Here is an 18,012-nt window from a genome sequence, read left to right on the forward strand (position 1 = left end):
TCCACGTATAATATGCACCATGGCACGGCTTCTCTAATATCCCTGGTCATTACATCCATCACGATGTTGAAGATGAATGGGCTAAGAGCTGACCCCTGGTGTAATCCAACTCCTATCTCAAATCCATCCGTCTCTCCAACACTGCTCCTCACTCTAGTATACACATTCCTGTACATCTCCTGAATAATTCTGACATACTTTTCCAGCACCATCTTCTCCCTCAAACATCTCCATATTTCTTGCCTTGGTACTCTGTCATAGGCCTTTACAAGGTCTATGAATACCAGATGCAGGTCTCGTTGTTTTTCTCTGAATTTCTCCATCAGCTGCCATATGAGAAATATTCCATCCGTTGTGCTGCTTCCCTTCATAAATCCTAACTGTTCCTTCCCTATTCCCACTTCCTCTCTCAGCCTGCTATCTATTATTGTTTCCAAAATCTTCAATGTGAAAATCTTCAATGTGTGAGACATTAGTTTTATACCTCTAGAATTACTGCATTCCTGGACATCACCTTTACCTTTAAATATAGGTATCAATATGCTTTCCCGCCATTCTTCTGGTATCTTTTCCTGTTCAAATAATTTTACCATCAGATCATACAAGATGTCTACCCCTTCCTCTCCTAAGGCTTTCCAAATTTTGACTGGGATTAAGTCAGGTCCTGTTGCCTTCCTATTCCTCATTCTTTTTAAGGCTCGTATCACTTCATCCCTAGATATCCCTATTACCATTACCATGTTTACTTGTCCCTCCTCTCTTACAAGTCTTTTATTTTCTTCATTTAGCAGTTGTTCGAAATACTCTTTCCATCTTTTCTGGATGTCTTCCTTTTTTATGACCGTACCATTCCTATCTTCCATTTGCTTAATATGGGTGATGTCCTTTGTTCTTTTATTTCTTACTTTTGACAGTTTGAGCATCTTACTCAACCCTTCTTTGGTTTCCAGTTCATTATAAACCTCTTCATATGCTCTTGCCTTAGCCTGAGCTACCACCCTTTCTACTCCTTTGTTTCTTTTTTTTAATCTCTCTCTGTCCTCCTACAGCTGCGACTCTTCAAATCTCTTCTTTGCCTCCCCTTTACCCTTCGCCACTTCCCCCACCTCTTCTCCCCACCACCAGCTCTCCTTTTCCTCCCATACTATTCCAGATGTTTCCCCTAGCATCTCCTTTCCATGTCTTCTAATCACTGATGCATTATGCCTCCACCATTCTCCCACATCTTCAATTCCCAGATCAACCTCTCCCAGCACTCTTCTCCTGAACTCTCTCTTCTTATCATTATCCCTCCCTAACAATTTATACCACTTGATTTTCTTTACCCCATTCGTTTTTGTTTTCTTTTCACTTTTCATCTTTAAATCCATACAAAGGAGCCTATGTTGGGGGGCCACGTGGTCACCTGGGATAACTTTACAATTCCTAACTTCCACCAGCCTTGTTCTATTGTAAAGGAGGCAATCTATTTGTGTGCATCTACCACCACTCCTGTATGTTATCAAGTGCTCCCTCTTCTTTTTGAAGAATGTGTTCATATTGCCATATCAAAGGACACAGCAAAGACTACTATGCTCTCTCCTTCTGGGTTTCTCTCCCCGATCCCATGTCCTCCATGCATACGTTCAACGTTCAATTACATCCTTTTCATTTCCGACATGTCCATTAAAGTCTGCCCCCACTACAATCCTCTTCTGCTCTTCCAGTTCTTGCATTACCTCACTCATTTCGTTCCAAAACTGGCTCTTTTCTTCCTCTGTGCAGCCCACTTGTGGAGCATAAACACTAATGATGTTCATTGTTTCCCCTCCATAACATATCTTCACTCTCATAATGCGGTCATTCTTTCTACTCACTTCTGTCACTGCATTCTTCATTTCCCCCGACAACACTACACCAACGCCATTCCTACCCTGCTCATTTGCTCCACTATAGATTAGCTTGTAGCCATCCCCCAGTTCTTTGGCTTTATTACCCTTCCATCGAGTTTCCTGCACACACAAAATATCCACTCCCTTTATCCTCATCAACTCCGCCAACTCTCTTCCTCTTCCTGTCATAGACCCAATATTGAGCTGGCCTATTCTGATCACATTTAGAGCTCGCTTCTTTAGCTGCACCCGCTCATGATGCAGTAGCCATCGCCTTGTCGCAGAGTTAGGGTGATGTGTTTGTGCGTCGTTTATGGAGTACGCCCTAGCACTATTCTCATCTATATCACGACTCATTTCATTGGTTCTGGCGTGGGTTTTTACAGTCGGATGCCCTTCCTGACACCAAGCCTCCCTATTCATCCACGCTTGGGACTGGCACCCATTGAGGCTGGCTTGCCCCCACAGGTGGCTAGATTCAGATAACACCGACCAATATCGCTGGAAAACTGGTGTTAACAGTTATGCACACTTGACTGTAGGTCCACTGAGGAAGAAGGTTAAATAATATGTCCACTAGTGCCAGTGGAGTGGGGAGGGAGTGTAACTATTGTCAAGGGCACAGTGGTTCCCATTATGAAACTAAGCATAGGCAGGGATCTGCTTCTTTGATGACTAATATGAAAAGAAGAGTCAGCTGCCCATTCAGCAGTCGGTGGTTGTGGCTACCAAAGACTTGACTGTCGCCATATATTTTCAGGTGATTACCCTCTGTGATTCTAAGCATATTCAGCTGCTTATCAGGTTTGCTGCCTTTTATGTTTGTGATTAAGTGGATAAGAAATTGATCAGACATTTCTGTGATTGACAGTTCAAATCCCCATGGAGGAGGAGGAGGAGGAGGAGGAGGAGGAGGAGGAGGAGGAGGAGGAGGAGGAGGAGGTTATTGTTAGTACCAGCCATTTAATTTTTAAACAAGCCGTTCTTTCCTTTGATTGAAACCAATATTATTGATTCAATACCTGATAAAGTTGAGTTCTTGCTAGTATAACACGTTCATTTACCTGGATAAATTAATGTCATTCACACTATAACATAAAATTGCTTGTAGAATTTGATGAGCCAGTAATCATAGGTATTCAGTCTACTATCTTTAGAGCTAGGTATTATCATGTGGCATACTATGCATAACAAAGAAAGAATGCGGGCCTTCTGAACCTGACATTCACATGTTACCAGGTTGTATACCGGAGGAATACCCAAGTATGTAAGGAAATGGAGAGAGAGAGAGAGAGAGGAGAGAGGAGAGAGAGAGAGAGAGAGAGAGAGAGAGAGAGAGAATGGCAGTTATAGGTACCCAAATTAAGCTGATTGATAACACAGTAACTGTAATTGCAAATATCTAACAAATGATTGATTGATTGTGTCCATTAAACCTGGTGTCACAACATCTAAGTTATTGACGCCGAAATAAACTTAAATAGAAAAAATATTCAAATTAAATTTCATATAAAAATATCTATCTATTATATACGTATATATATATATATATATATATATATATATATATATATATATATATATAATATACAATAAAAGGAGCCCATAAAAGCACCAAAATATAGAGAGAAAAATACTATATTTCAGAGACTGCTGTCTCCCTCTTCAGGTAGATGAATGAGAAAAGTCTACAGAAAAGGTGGTATTTATACCAAGAGATCTATCCACAGGTAAGCCAATTTAGGTCACTCTCGCAGATAATCTTCCTCTAATCTTCTTAAGTATTGGTTGAATGAAAATCTTGTTGATCACATCTGAATCCCATGCTCCTTTTGAGATGTTCATTACCTGCCTCTCTCTAATTAAGGCCGATTCCATCATTTGACTCTTGTACCGGCAGTTGCTGCTATAAATTATGCGTGACAAATACCAGTTTATTCTATGGTTATGTTCATTTATATGGTTGAAATTAGCTGAGTTCTGTTGTCCATGCCTAACTGACTGTTTGTACTGTATTAATCTCTGGGGAAGTGATTTTCCTGTAAATCTGATGTAAGATTGGTCACAGTCCTGGCATGGGATTTCGTAAACGCCTGTGTCCTTGGGGGATGTCTTTTGTTGGACATTAATCAGGGATTTGGCTAAGGTGTTTGGGTAAGTAAATGCAAAACGGTTAGATTTTCCAAGGGTCTGAGTCACCATCTTAATCCTGTCCAGGTGTGGAATTTTTATTTTATTGTTGGGTGTATCTCTGGTCTTGTCTTGAGGGGGTCAATAGAAAATTACGTTTGCTTTGTGAATTGCTTTCTCAATTATATGGTCAGGATACTTTAAAGACGAAAGCTGCTTACAAATTAGTTCAAATTCTTTTTCCAGGAAATCTGAGGAACAAATTCATAAGGCTCTTAAGAACAGGTCACTGGCTGCTACTATTTTGATAGCAATGTCGTAAGCTAAAGTAGTGAATGTATGAAAGTGAGAACATTGGTTTTCTGTATATGGTAAATTTGTATTCTGTCGTGTCTCTGATTATTGAAACATCAAGAAAAGGAATTTTGTTGCCTGTTTCCCATTCAACTTTAAATTTGATGTTGGGCACTAATGCATTTAATTTTGAAAGGAATTCATTAAAATTGCCCCACCTATTATCTCAGAATGTTAGAATATCATCTACATATCTCATCCACAGCATTTTTTGGGTTTAATTGCATTTATTACTGTAGTTACAAAGTATTCCATGTACAGATTGGCTAAAACAGGACTTAAAGGACTACCCATACTACACCCGAATTTTTGCCCTTTAGAATGATTCCCCAAATGAAAATTCGGTATTAGATGCACATAATTCAACTAACTTTATTATTTTGTCAAGCGCCAATGGGAAATGATCTGAATAGGGGGATATTTTTTCCCTCAAAAACTGAAGAACGTCCTACACCGGTACTTTTGTGAATAGGGAATCTACGTCAAGCCTTAAGAGTTTTATGTTGTGAAGTGGTATGTGCTTCTCTGAATTTGTGACAAAAATCTTCCGAATGTTTAATGTGACTGGGAGAAAAAGTGCCTAAAAAAGGGGAAACGAGGCCAGCTATACCATTTAGAAAAATTGTAATTGAAAGCTCCGGCACATGAAACGATGGGTCTCTATATTTTGGTGTTTTTATGAGCTCCTTTTATTAAATGGAATTCTGTTGTAACAGAACATTTTTACCAGTCACACACACACACACACACACACACACACACACACACACACCACACACACACATATATATATATATTATATATATATATATATATATATATATATATGTGTGTGTGTGCATATATGTATATGTATATAAATATTTTGTCATATATGTAAATTCTTACATAGACAATCTATGTATAATTTAAATTTTTACGAATCCGAAGTCTTATTAAAGTTTGCTGATCGATAAACTTAGAAGGATGAAGTTCTCTGTTCCTGGAGCAAAGCAATAGACTACTTACATTCAAAACAATTGCTGGCACAGGAGTGAAGTAATTTGCATGGATCAGGGAGTATGCTTCTGGAAACTGTCCCCGACGAGCTCCTACAAAAATCAGGCGGGACTGAGTGTACACAATGCCATTCATAGATCCAAAAGTAGAGCACATGACAAAAAATGGCATGATCCACGCCATGACTCCTAGTAATTGGCTGGCAAAAGTCTGTGTAAAAGAACAATATCCGTTAGTCTTACATGACAATAATGTTTCTCAAGTGTTCCAGTAGTTTTGAGGCTTTAACAGTTTGTCTCTGTCGCTGTTACAACAATAAAAAAATAGTAAAGATTACATCCAATATCCAGTTGCGACAGAACATTTTTTAATAATGGAGTAAATTACGTGTATTTTTTCTCCCAAATTCTGTGCCAAAGGTTATAGTACATACCTGGGAAATTGAAACAATGTAGAACTACGTTGCAAATTAATTGTCAGTCTGGGTGATAGATTAAAACAAAACAATGACGATGGATCTGGATAGTATCATGCTCGAGGTACCGATCCGGGAAACTTACCATAGCAACAGCGTTTGAGGAAAGCATTTCCGATGGTGTAAGGACGGCAAGGTAGGCTACGTTGGCCAACACATAAACTGCTGTCACGAGAGTAGTTGATATCATGATGGATAATGGGATATTCCTAAAATGGAAAAGGCAAAAAATAGTTCTATGAACAGGCATAATGATATTGTCTTAATACATAAAATGCTAGATAAGTGAGGAAAGTTATTTCCAGGTGGTAAAGATATGCAAAAATTGTTAGAGAACAGAAAGAGATGTCAAATGAAGTTTAAAATATAATGGGAAGCAAAATGGCAAATAGATGAACAATTGTTCATGTAAAGTAATTTAGCTAAGTGAAGAGTAATAATAATAATAATAATAATAATAATAATAATAATAATAATAATAATAATAATAATAATAATAGATTTTAGTTTAGCTCAAGGCCATATACATGGAATATACAAAGTATAGACAATGACATTCACAATCTAGATACATAAGATAACATGATAAATAATGATAAATTGGCAATATCCGCACAGTTGCGGAAGAAGTATAAATAATAGCATTCATTATAGTGGTAATAACAGTAATAATAATGAGAATAGTAGCTAAAAACATTAAAAATGATAACAACTATACTCTGTTTTTTTCCATCTGTCCATCCGCCTGTGGTGTTTTCGCATGGTAACACTGCGTCCCGGGTTTTAAATAGTTACGCTATGTGTAAGTTTTAGGTAAATAAAAGGATATCTGGGTGTACATTTGCAACTGAAAAGTGTTTTAATAAATTACCGTATGCTAATTACACCGTTAATATTCGAAATAGGATATCATTATTATTGTTGAATGTAAGTTGAATGGAACTATCTATAGCCCGGGACGCAGTGTTACCATACGCAAACACCACAGCCAGATGGACAGATGGAAAAAAACAGAGTATAGTGGGTGGATTGCACATACTCCAATTCCATCTAGGAACCTTAAGAGGTTACAGTAGTCAGGTCCAGAAGGCTAAATACGAAAATTGGAAGTAGTAAAACTTTATAATGAAAGTATTTACAGTATTAACGAAAAAATAAAATTCCACTAATAATAACAGTAATCGTAGAATATGATACTAATGACAAATTCTACAAGTGACACTTTGTAAAAATAGAGATTAAGACTTTTATGGAACAGACACCTCATTTCCCCAGCTGTCCCACAATGAGATCTTCTTGCCTCACAGTTTAGGATGTTTTGTATGAGTGAATTGCTGCTGTTCCTCAGTCAGGTGATCACACTGGGCATTGTTTGCCTAACAATGATTTTTAAATTATCCAGGCTGTTTTCTATGAACATCCGCGAGTTTACACTAGGCTTCACAGCACGCTGCATACGTAAGACTCATCACCAACCCCTCCTAACTTCTTGTTAGACCTACCCACTTGACTGCTCACCAGGAAGCATGCTGCATCACACAACCCAACTCACCAAGCCAAGCTTGATGTCTGAAGCCTGACCCAGACTCACTCCGCTGACAACTACTCACTGGCAATCTCTCGTCATCGAGTACTGAATTTTACTATATCGTCATGGAATGGAAATGAGAAGAAATTCGTCTTCTTATAGTCTTATCAGCATTATCCATGTTTATGGAATGTCAAATTAAAAGCATATAAAAATAGACATGTACAAGACACCACAATGAAGAAACTAAGGGAAGACAGTCAACTTCATCATTGGAAATGATAGAGGTAAACATATTTTAGAATTTGTCGTTTAGTGTAATGATTCCCTCCTTTTCTTATCACAATTGTGCTTTTGATCATACATTTGTGCTACAACAATGGCAGCACAGGCAAATTCATTCCCACCACTGCTCATCGTGGCTTCCAGGAAGATACTGATGCCGGCCACAGCACTCACTTTACGTTGTGTAAAGGCAAAACGTGCTGTGCAGCACGATGTGTCACCAAGGCAGAGGCGACTTATGATACATCTCATGGTCTCTAGGGCATAGTTTGTTCAAAGGGAACAACCACATACACTGTATCAGCATAAGCGGAAGAGCAGCAGTTTCGTGTTGGTGACAGAAGGCAAACCTATTTGCAACCATGTTGCCAGTTGCTCATAGTTTACGACAACTCTGTTCTATGTCTGCCATATCTTTTAGGTCATCAGTTGTAACACCCATGTTAAGAGTTATCATTTTTGTTAATTGTATTAAGGGAATGCTATTAGAAACTATAAATCATCAGGCAACCTTTTGGCACCCGAAGCAAAGAGCTTGATGTCTTGTTTATTTCACTGTCCAGCACCATGTTTTAAAGCACAGTTTGATGCGATGAGATACTTATATGTGTAATTAATGGAATTTATCCCTCAGGAAGTGCCAAGAATTCAAAACCGTCGAGTTTACCATGTCTGTATCAAATGTTTGACTTTGGTGATTAAGAATAGATCCTTGATGTACTACTAAGAAGACAAATTTTTAAACCTTAGCCTTTATATTGATTTTCTAAACGTAAGAACACAATTCCTCTTACACTTTGGGCGTAATAGTTTTTAATTATTGCCAAGATAACAGTTTTGAATCCTTGAGAAGGTAAGCTTGAACTCTTATGAAATCCAACTATAATTTCCTCGATTCATGAACTGTCAGCTGTGTAAACCTGTAACCAAAACTGTCTTCGAGTGATGAAGAGATATATATAGATGCAGGGTTGACTCCTGACGTGCAAGATCCAATTGCCTTCAGACAAAAGGAAAGTGGAATTGCCGAGGGAGCACTTATTCATTTAGTAAATAATACAGAGAAAGTGCCTAAAACACAGGAATATCTTTTGAGAATTAAAGAAAAGGTAAGTTTGTTGCCTGAATTAGTGCAACAGTCTAAAGGAGCTCATCATTGCTACATGAATGTACTGAAAGACCGAGATGCTATAGAGGAGGCTACATCATTTCGCAAAAATGTTCTCACCAAAGCCGAGAGCTTTCAACAACCTATCTGCATGTGGGTTGCTGGAAAAGAAGAGATAGATGAACAAGAGGAAGTTGAGGTTAGAAAAACAGATGAAGACACTGTGGCCTGTGATAAACCTCTCACTGCCCTTGACTTGATAGCACTCAAGGAAGACTACCATAGGACACTTCAGGTCCTGGTAGACATAGAAAGTGCCAGAGAATTGGAAGAAAAAATCCACCAGATAAAACTTGAAGCCTAGAGGCCTAGGTACAAGCAACATGGGAGAAGTAAGGGTGTGACACGAAGTCGAGATGGCCATACCTACCCAGGTGTCAACTGGTGTTTCTCCTTTGGTTGAAGTGCCCCCATCACCTATAGACCGTTCTGAGGGGACCGTTGGACTCCGAACCTTTTCTCCTGCCACAGTGCCTCTGGATGAAGATAGATCTCCAGTGACGATCACCAGCCCTCGTGAATCTCCCGACCCTACCTCCCCCCCACCCACCCCATCATGGATGTGAATGAGAGTGATCAAGAGGGGTCTGGCAGCTGGCAGACATAAACAAGCAGAAAATAGAAAAGAACCTCTTGTTTGGCCGCTGGACCGGAGCCCAACAATCGTGTTTTACTCCACCCGAAACCTAAGAAGAGATGTCACGTAGCAATTCACAATCTGCACTCATCGGTGCAAAAGTAAACATAAGGTGGCTTACAAGATTACCTGCCTATTTCAACACCTCGATGTTTTTAAAGGCGAGGATTTCGGACCTAATATAATAGTCTCAAGATATAACCTAATGCAGGACCAGCCGCCCACCCCCCTCCCCCCCAGGGAACTTACTGACACCCCAAGCAGGATCACTTCCACAGCAAGTAACAGCCAACCTCCCATGGTGAGTGACTGCCCACACCCCCTGGCTAACCCCCCATCCACCCAAATGATCAGTGCCTTCATCTCCCATCTTTGTGAGCAGCCATGGATACTTTAGATATAATCTCATGGAATATTTTTGGCCTCAAACAGAACATTCCTCTCCTAAACATGTTCTGCAAAAACTTCAAAGGCATCATTGCATTGTAAGAAATGTTCCTCTGGCCACATGACCTTGTCATCTGTGATTCAATACATGAAGACTTCAGAGCCTTCTCGACTTCATCGGTGCAAGTTACAGATCAAATCGTAGCCGGTTGAACCAAAAGGGGGCCTTTCTTTCCTGTGGCACAAATTATTAGACAACATAGTAAATGTGTTGACCTACAGGAGTGACAGATTGCTGGGGCTTCAAGTGACAGTAGGGGACTCTAAGATCCTAATCTAATGTTTATATGCCCCGTGAAAACAACATTAATTTTGATCAATACTCTATGATCCTTGGTGAGATACACAGTATTATTCACGATTCTCCTGCTGATCATATCTGTATAATTGGGGACCTTAATTCTTACCCCAAAAGCAATTTTATAACGAACTTACTTGCTTCTGTCAAAATCATGCATTCCAAATCAGCGAAGTAATACTCCTCCCTCCCTCCTATTCCTATGTGCAAAATAGAACGGACACAATTACCACCTCCTGGCTCGACCATTGCATCACATCACAACTTCATGATTCTATTATGTCCTACAATATTCGCTACGATCTTGCAATTGGCTACGATCACATCCCCTTACAGGTGTCATTCAGTGCCCCATCCCTCCCTATTGTGAACCCCCAACTGATTGCCTGCCAGCTATAAACTGGGATTTTAAAAACCAACAGAAAACCAGATACTTTAGGGTGACATTGGTAACCAGGTTGCAGTCAAAAGTTCAACCAGCAGGCCCCTTACTTTGTACTAACACAAATTGTAGAAATGACTACCACAGGAGCGATCTGAAAGAATTCTATTTGAACATAATTTCAGCTATGCTTGCCTCTGGCAGAGCTGCCATTATATTTCATCAAGGTAACTCTCGTAATATACAAATGACTTTGGCTAAAGATCTGTATACTTATTCATGAGAAACGTTTTTACTAAGGAGGCAAAATGGTAGCCCGAGGGAAGGCCACTGCATTAGTAATGAGACAGGCGAGAACACAGTTTAAACTTGCCCTTAAGCACTGCAGATTAAACAAAAAGCAACTAAGAGCCAATTTAATGACTAGAAATTTAGAATCTGGTGATTATCCTCATCTTTGGAAGACATCCAGTCCCTAAATCCCAAAACTAAAAAGCTATCACAGAGAGTAGGAGAAGTGACAAGGCTATCGCAAGTATGTGATGCAAACACTTCAGCAATATCCTGAATTGCATAAACGATCAAGACTCCCGGAGGGATTTAGATGACATCCTTACTGATAACATTCAATTTCATTTTGCAGATCGTCTTATGCCAGGTAACATCAGCAATGCCATAAGCAGCCTACCTAATAATAAATCACCCGGCTGCAATGGTCTTCCCGCAGAAGCTTTCAAATTCTGCCATCCGATAATTTACATTTTGCTAGCTGCCCTGTTGAATTCGTGCATAATTTACCAGTTTCTTCCAGATTCCCTACTCTTAGTTCACTTGATACCATTAATCAAAAACAAGCAAAAGGATGCAGCTAACCCAGGCAATTACCAGCCGATTGCAATCACAACAATCACGGCGAAGATACTTGAGTCAGTTCTTCTAATAAGACTTCTCCCCTTTCTACACACCACTGACAACCAGTTCGAATTTAAAGCAAACCACTCAACCAACACCTGCATCTGCATACTGAAAGAATGGCTGAACTATTACCTATCATCAGCCTCTCCTGTTTTGTAAATGTGAAGCGGCATTAAAGAGGCACAACTCTGTATTTAATTGGCATTTTATATTGCTGGTTCTCCAACCAGCAGTTCTGTGCCAAATGGGGTAATGTAATGTCGTATATCTTCAGCTCCTTAACGGGCTTTGTTCAAGGGGACATTCTCTCACCATACCAGTTTAATTCGTACACAGATGCCCTGAATGTCAAACTGAACTCAGTCCCAATCGGATGCACTGTCAATGAAACAACTATAAATAACCTCTGTTACGTTGACAATATGGTTCTGGTTTCCCCATCAGCACAAAGTCTCCAACGACTCATCGACACTTGCCACCAATATGCAGAAGAATTTGAAAACCTATACAATGAAACCAAGACCTAGTGCATGTCGCTGATCCGAGATCTCTTAAGCGTATTGCAGAACCACAAATTTTCCTCAGAAATCATCTCCTGGAATTCGTGCACGAATTTCCGTACATGGGTCACATTATCATGGATGGTCTAAAAGTTATGGCAGACATAGAACAGAGGCGTCGTAAACTATGTGCAACTGGCAACATGATTGCAAGGAGGTTTGCCTTCTGCCACTGAGGAGTGAAACTGCTGTTCTTCTGCTAGTATTGACCCAGTATCTATAGGTGTTCCCTCTGGACGAACTATACCCAAGAGACCATGAAACATATAACTGTTGTGCACAATGACATTTTGAGACGCCTCACATACACTCCTCACTACCACTCCGCCACACAGGTGTTCATAGTAAATCACCTGGACAACTTAAAAATCACTGTAAGGTGAACACTGTCCAGTCTGATAACCTGAGTGAGAAACAGCAGCCATTTGCTGCTCATATAAAGCATCCTAAGGAGTGAAGCAAGAAGATCTAAATTATGGGAAGATGGGAAAGTGAGGCAATTTTTCCTTAAATGGCTTATTCTCTGTTTTTGCAAAGCATCAGCTGCAGAGTCTAATTTATTATTATATTTCTACAATTATTGTTAATACTGGTATTCTCCGTTTTTCCATTATCTCTGTAATTAATATCAGTATAGAGTTTTGCTACATTCATTTTTTGTATTTAGCCTTCTGGATGACTACTGTAACCACTTAAGGTCCCTACATGAAATTTAATTATATGTACTCTGTTCACTAATTGTTATATATTTTTTTTTATTTTCACTATTCTCAATATTGTTACTGTTATTACCATTATTAAGATTACCTTTTATACTACTTCAGCAACTGTGTGGATATTGCCGAATAATCTTTTTCTATCATGTATATAAATTGTGTATCTTTTTGTCTATACTTTGTATATTCCTTGTATATGGGCTTGAGCTGAAATAAAATTTATTATTATTATTAATATTATTAAAATACAGAAGGAAATGGAGCTGGAGAGGGAAGGGCAACCTAGTCCAGTAAGATAACAGAAGCAACTTACAACAGATTACTCTAAAATCGAAAACGTGGGTCCCACTCTGAATAAACCCCTTATGTCTATTCTGGAACACATCGGTGGTGTACCTCCTCAAGAGAAATTTGCCAGAAAATCAAAATTGTCATGGGAACCCGTAGGAGTATCATCATCAGAGTATCATCATCAGAGGACAAACAGATGAGTTTGGTGAAATTATTGGTTGTAGAAGTTGTTGGAGAAGTGTTAAATGAGTCAAGGGTGCAACAACAGAGCATAGTAGACTCACTTCAGCTACCTGCAGAGAGTTAAAGACATTTGATGGTGATTCCTTGTAATATTGGCCTTTCATAAGAAGTTTTCATACCACATTTGATGCCAAGAACATAGACTCTGCATCGAATCTTTCCTGCCTGTTGCAATACCGTAAAGGTAGTACCAGGAGAATACTCAATTGTTGTTAGATCATGGACCCAGAAGATGGATATGTCCGGGCACTGGAGATTTTAGAGGATAGATACGGAAACAATTACGAAATCTCCCAGAAGTGGACCCATAAGATCACAGACTAACCAAACCTGAAGGGACCAACAGGACAGAGAATTTGCTGATGATTTGAAATGCTGTCAGCAGACCTTAAAATATATGGGCTATGAGAGTGAGCTTGACAATGCAGTCAGTTTACAAACCATCTGGAAGAAACTGCCATAGTACTTTCAGGAACGATGGTCATGTGAAAACCATAAAACCAAGAAAAAACAAAGGAGAGTACCTGGGCTTAACGATCTAGTTGACTTCGTTGTGTATGTGGCAGAGGAAGGCACTGACCCGATCTTCTCTAGAGCCTCCTTCAATGAACCAAAGAAAGCCAAGGAAATTGACCGGAAAGGAACTGGCAAGAAATGGGTTGGTAGCTTTGCAGTGACGGTCAGCTCAATAAGTACAGTACAGCACCACCTACATCAGAGAATGTGAAATAAGAGCACTGTATGACTCAATGTTCATAGTACAAAAGCATAAAGATCAAAGATCGTAAAAGCCTTGTAATGTCAAAGGGACTATGCCTTAATTGTTTTGCGAAGGGACATTTAAGCAAGGACTGCCCTAGGAGTTTTACTTGTAACATTAAAGGATGCAGTCTCAAACATAGCGAATTTCTACATATGCCAACCAGACCCCAGATAAGTGGTAGTGACACTCCAATGAGCGTCATCCCACCGGCAGACCAGAGTACACCAGTGTTACCAGTTTTGACAAACTAAAGCAGCCATTTTGTTTGTACCTGTGGTGGTAAACTGCCCATGCCAACTGTACCAGCTAAGGTATGGTGTGAGAACTCTGACATCTTCATTGATACCTATGCCATGCTTGACCGAGGCTCTAAGTAATGAACTGTACACCATTTGGAGATGAACATGCTTACTCAGAGCAGGATGCCAATGAAAACAGATGTGATGACTGATAGTCTCAAACATGGAAGTCACAGACATCACATACACTATAGAAGCAACTGTTAGACCAAGTCTCAACACTGACCTCTTGGGGCAGTCAACTCAGTTTGACATTGAGCGGTGGCCGCACCTCAGAGATTTAGAAATACCAGAACTGAATGCAGCCGAAGTCCACCTTTTGATAGGACAAGACTCCTCAAACCTGCTTATACCGGCTGATGTTAGAAAAGGTGAACCAGGAGAGCCATTTGCCATTTTCACACCACTAGGCTGGGCCATAAATGAACCAATGAATCCCTTTGGTGTGCAAGCCCACACTTCATACTTTGTACAGACATGTACACCATTGGAGTTTGATCTGAAGATGCTCATGCTGAGGAGCGAGGATGGTCAATAAGTGATCAGAAAACAGTTGAGTTCTGGAAAAGCACACTTCATCTGGTAGATAACCATTACAGTATGAGTATGCCATTTAATGCACAGCCACCTAACTTACAAAACAATAAGCTGATGGCTGAGAAGAGATTGCAATCACTTGCTAGGCATCTCAGTAAGGATGAAACTCTGAAGTGAAAGTATACTGAGGAAATTCTCAAACTGCTGGAGGAAGTATATGCTCAGGTAGTCCCTGAGAAAGATTTACAAGATAGAAATGGCAAAGTGTGGTATTGTCACACCACCCTGTGCTGAAAATGAGGAAGCCTGAGAAGTGTTTTATTGTCTTTGACTATGTGCAAAGTATGGTGGATCATCGCTGAATGACCATGTGCACCAGGGACCAAATCTAGCCAATGGACTTGTAGGGGTGTTGCCACGCTTTCGTCAAGCTGCCATTGGGTTTTTGGCAGACATAGAGTTTATGTTCCACCAAGTACATTTAACACAGGAGGACAGAGACGTGCTTCGTCTCTTTTGGTTTGAGAAGAATGACACGACAAAACCCTTGAAAACTTTATGAATGACAGCTTATCTCTTTGGTGGAGTGTGGAGCCCAAGTTGTGCTAACTATGCCTTACGGTGAATGGTAGAAGGGGACCACAAAACATATTCAAGGAAGTGCTGAACACTGTGCTTCACAACCTTTATGTAGATGACTGCCTCAGATCTGTGGACAAATGAGAATTGGCTATAGTTTTGGCACTGCAAGTGAAAGAGCTGTTGGCAATAAGAGGATTTTGTCTTACTAAGTTTGTCTCATTATCACCAACTACAAAACCACATGCCTAGAGAAGATTGGGGAAATTTCTTAACAGACCTAAACTTAAACCTAGAGGACCTGCCCACAGAGAGAGCTTTGGGCATGTCATGGAACGTGAATATGGACTGCTTGAGATTTGATATTCAAGTGGACAAAAATAAAGCAAAAACTAAGAGAGGAGAGCTTAGGACTGTTTATGACCCCCTAGGGTATGTCAGCTCATTCATATTACAAGCCAGAAGGATATACCAGCAACTACGTAAATTACAGAAGAGTTGGGATGAGCCACTGCCCATGGAATTGAAGGAACAATGGGGCTGGTGGTTAGCTGATTTGCTAGAGATTAAGAAGTTTGAGATTCTCAGATGCATAAAACCTACAGACACACCCTTGAAGAGCCTAACTGCACAATTTTTCAGATGCCTCCGAGTATGGGTATGGTGTGGCATCATAACTGAGAGTTGTGCTAGAAGATGACTCTTCTAGACTGGAACTAGCTGGAATGTGTGCGACTAGACAAAACTTTTAGCAAATAACTACAGATACCACTGGGTACCTCAGTATACTGGATTGACAGTGAGATTGTGCCGTGGTATTTGAACAGGATCTGAAAGGTGTTTCCAGACTTATGTTGCCAACCAAGTAACTAAGATCCTGGATCACACTGAGGTCAGACAGTGGAGATATGTGCCTACTAAAGAAAACTCTGGTGATGACACATCTCATGGACTGTCTGCATTAGACCTACTGAAAAATGATCATTGGAGACATGGCCCAGGATTCTTACAATGTGAGGAGCATGGATGGCCCTTTCAACCAGTATTTAGATGTTCTGAATTAGAGGAGCAACTGGAATTATAGGCAACTCCAGTAGCCTACAGCACTAAAAAGGAAACTGATCATACCAACACTGCTGAACTATTACTCTTCATGGTTTAAATTGAAGAAAGCTGTAGTGCAATACACAAGATTTACGTGTTATTAATAAAGAAAACTCGTGCTGGCTCTGTTACTGTGAATGAACTTTGTGAAGGAGACATAATATTGTATGTTCAAAAGACAGTCCCAGTGAAGCTAACACAACTGAAGGAGCTGAATCCCATAAAGACAGAGGAAGGTTTGCTGAGAGAGGGAGGAAGGCTAACTCACTGTTAGATTGAAGATGCAAGGCACATAGTGATTCTCCCGTTTGCACACAATGCTTCAAGATTAATTGTACAATGCTATCACCAAGCCGCTGGACTTGCTAGAGTGGAGTGGAGTGGAGAAAATTGATGAAGAATGTTGTCCACCATTGTTTTACTATCAAAAGAATGTTTAGCAAGACCGAAATCCATCAGATGGCTAGCCTGCCTGCATCCCGTGTCACACCCTTTGAGCCTTCATTCAGCCTAGTAGGAGTGAACTATTTTGGACCGTTCATGCTGTGGAAAGACTCATGGCCAGGAGAAGACAACCCAGACAGGTCTGGCCCGATTAGGACACTAATTTCATTGGAGAACAGCAGAAACTGAAGAGAGCAGCCCAGCAGTGGAATCAGGATCAAATTCTTGCCCACCTGCTAAAGAAAGAAATTGACTGGAAGTTTAATCCACCAGCTGTCTCCCATATGGGTGGAGTATGGGCGAGGCAGATAAGGACCACCAGAATGGTACTTGCTGGCATCATCACACAACAAATATTGGATGATGAGGTCCAATTTACACTGCTGACAGTGGTGGAGGCAATCATAAGTAACCGACCCATCACAAAGCTGTCGGATGATCCAAGAGATAATAGGCCCCTGATGCTGTAGCACATATTAATGCTGTGGTCAGGGCCCTCTTTACCACCTGGGCAGTTTGTGGAGCAAGATCAGTACAGAAGACGCTGAAGACATGTCCAATTCCTAGCTGATGTTTTGTAGCACCGATGGCTCAAGGGATATCTGCCTATCTTCCAAGAGCACTGTAAGTGGATGATGTTGGACACCTAATACTCTTCAAACAGGACTTTACCCTTCACAGTACATGGCCCTTGGAGCTGTTGGTGGTTACTCATAAGGGGACAGATAGCCTAGTGCACTATGTTGATGTAAAAACAAAAACTGGTACCTATGAGAGGCCGGCAACCAGGATTTGCTTGTTAGAAGGTGCAATAAATTATTTTTTTCCTGCTTAATCTTAGTTGACTCAGTTGATAGACCTTAATGGTGAATGTAAATTTAAACTTCTTGGTGCTCTTTGATATTATGGCATTTTTTGTTTAGTGTTTACAATTATGTTTCAGTGTTTCTTGTCTAGTTTAGGGTGTTTTTTTATTGTTTCTGAATG

At 40.1% G+C, this 18,012-nt stretch overlaps 1 protein-coding gene across 1 annotated transcript in view; it reads right to left on the reverse strand.

The window, feature by feature from the left end:
* Positions 1 to 18,012, reverse strand: part of LOC135205910 (Y+L amino acid transporter 2-like) — a 108,521-nt gene that overhangs the window by 10,397 nt on the left and 80,112 nt on the right. Inside the window, exons 6-7 of the mRNA XM_064237135.1 lie at positions 5,915 to 6,038; positions 5,364 to 5,564 (exon numbers count right to left, since the gene is read on the reverse strand). Coding sequence (XP_064093205.1) covers positions 5,364 to 5,564; positions 5,915 to 6,038 — 325 coding nt within the window. The remainder of the gene's footprint in view (positions 1 to 5,363; positions 5,565 to 5,914; positions 6,039 to 18,012) is intronic.

Source organism: Macrobrachium nipponense, chromosome 11, assembly GCF_015104395.2.
Source record: "Macrobrachium nipponense isolate FS-2020 chromosome 11, ASM1510439v2, whole genome shotgun sequence".
In the NCBI taxonomy this organism is placed as follows: Eukaryota; Metazoa; Arthropoda; class Malacostraca; order Decapoda; family Palaemonidae; genus Macrobrachium; species Macrobrachium nipponense.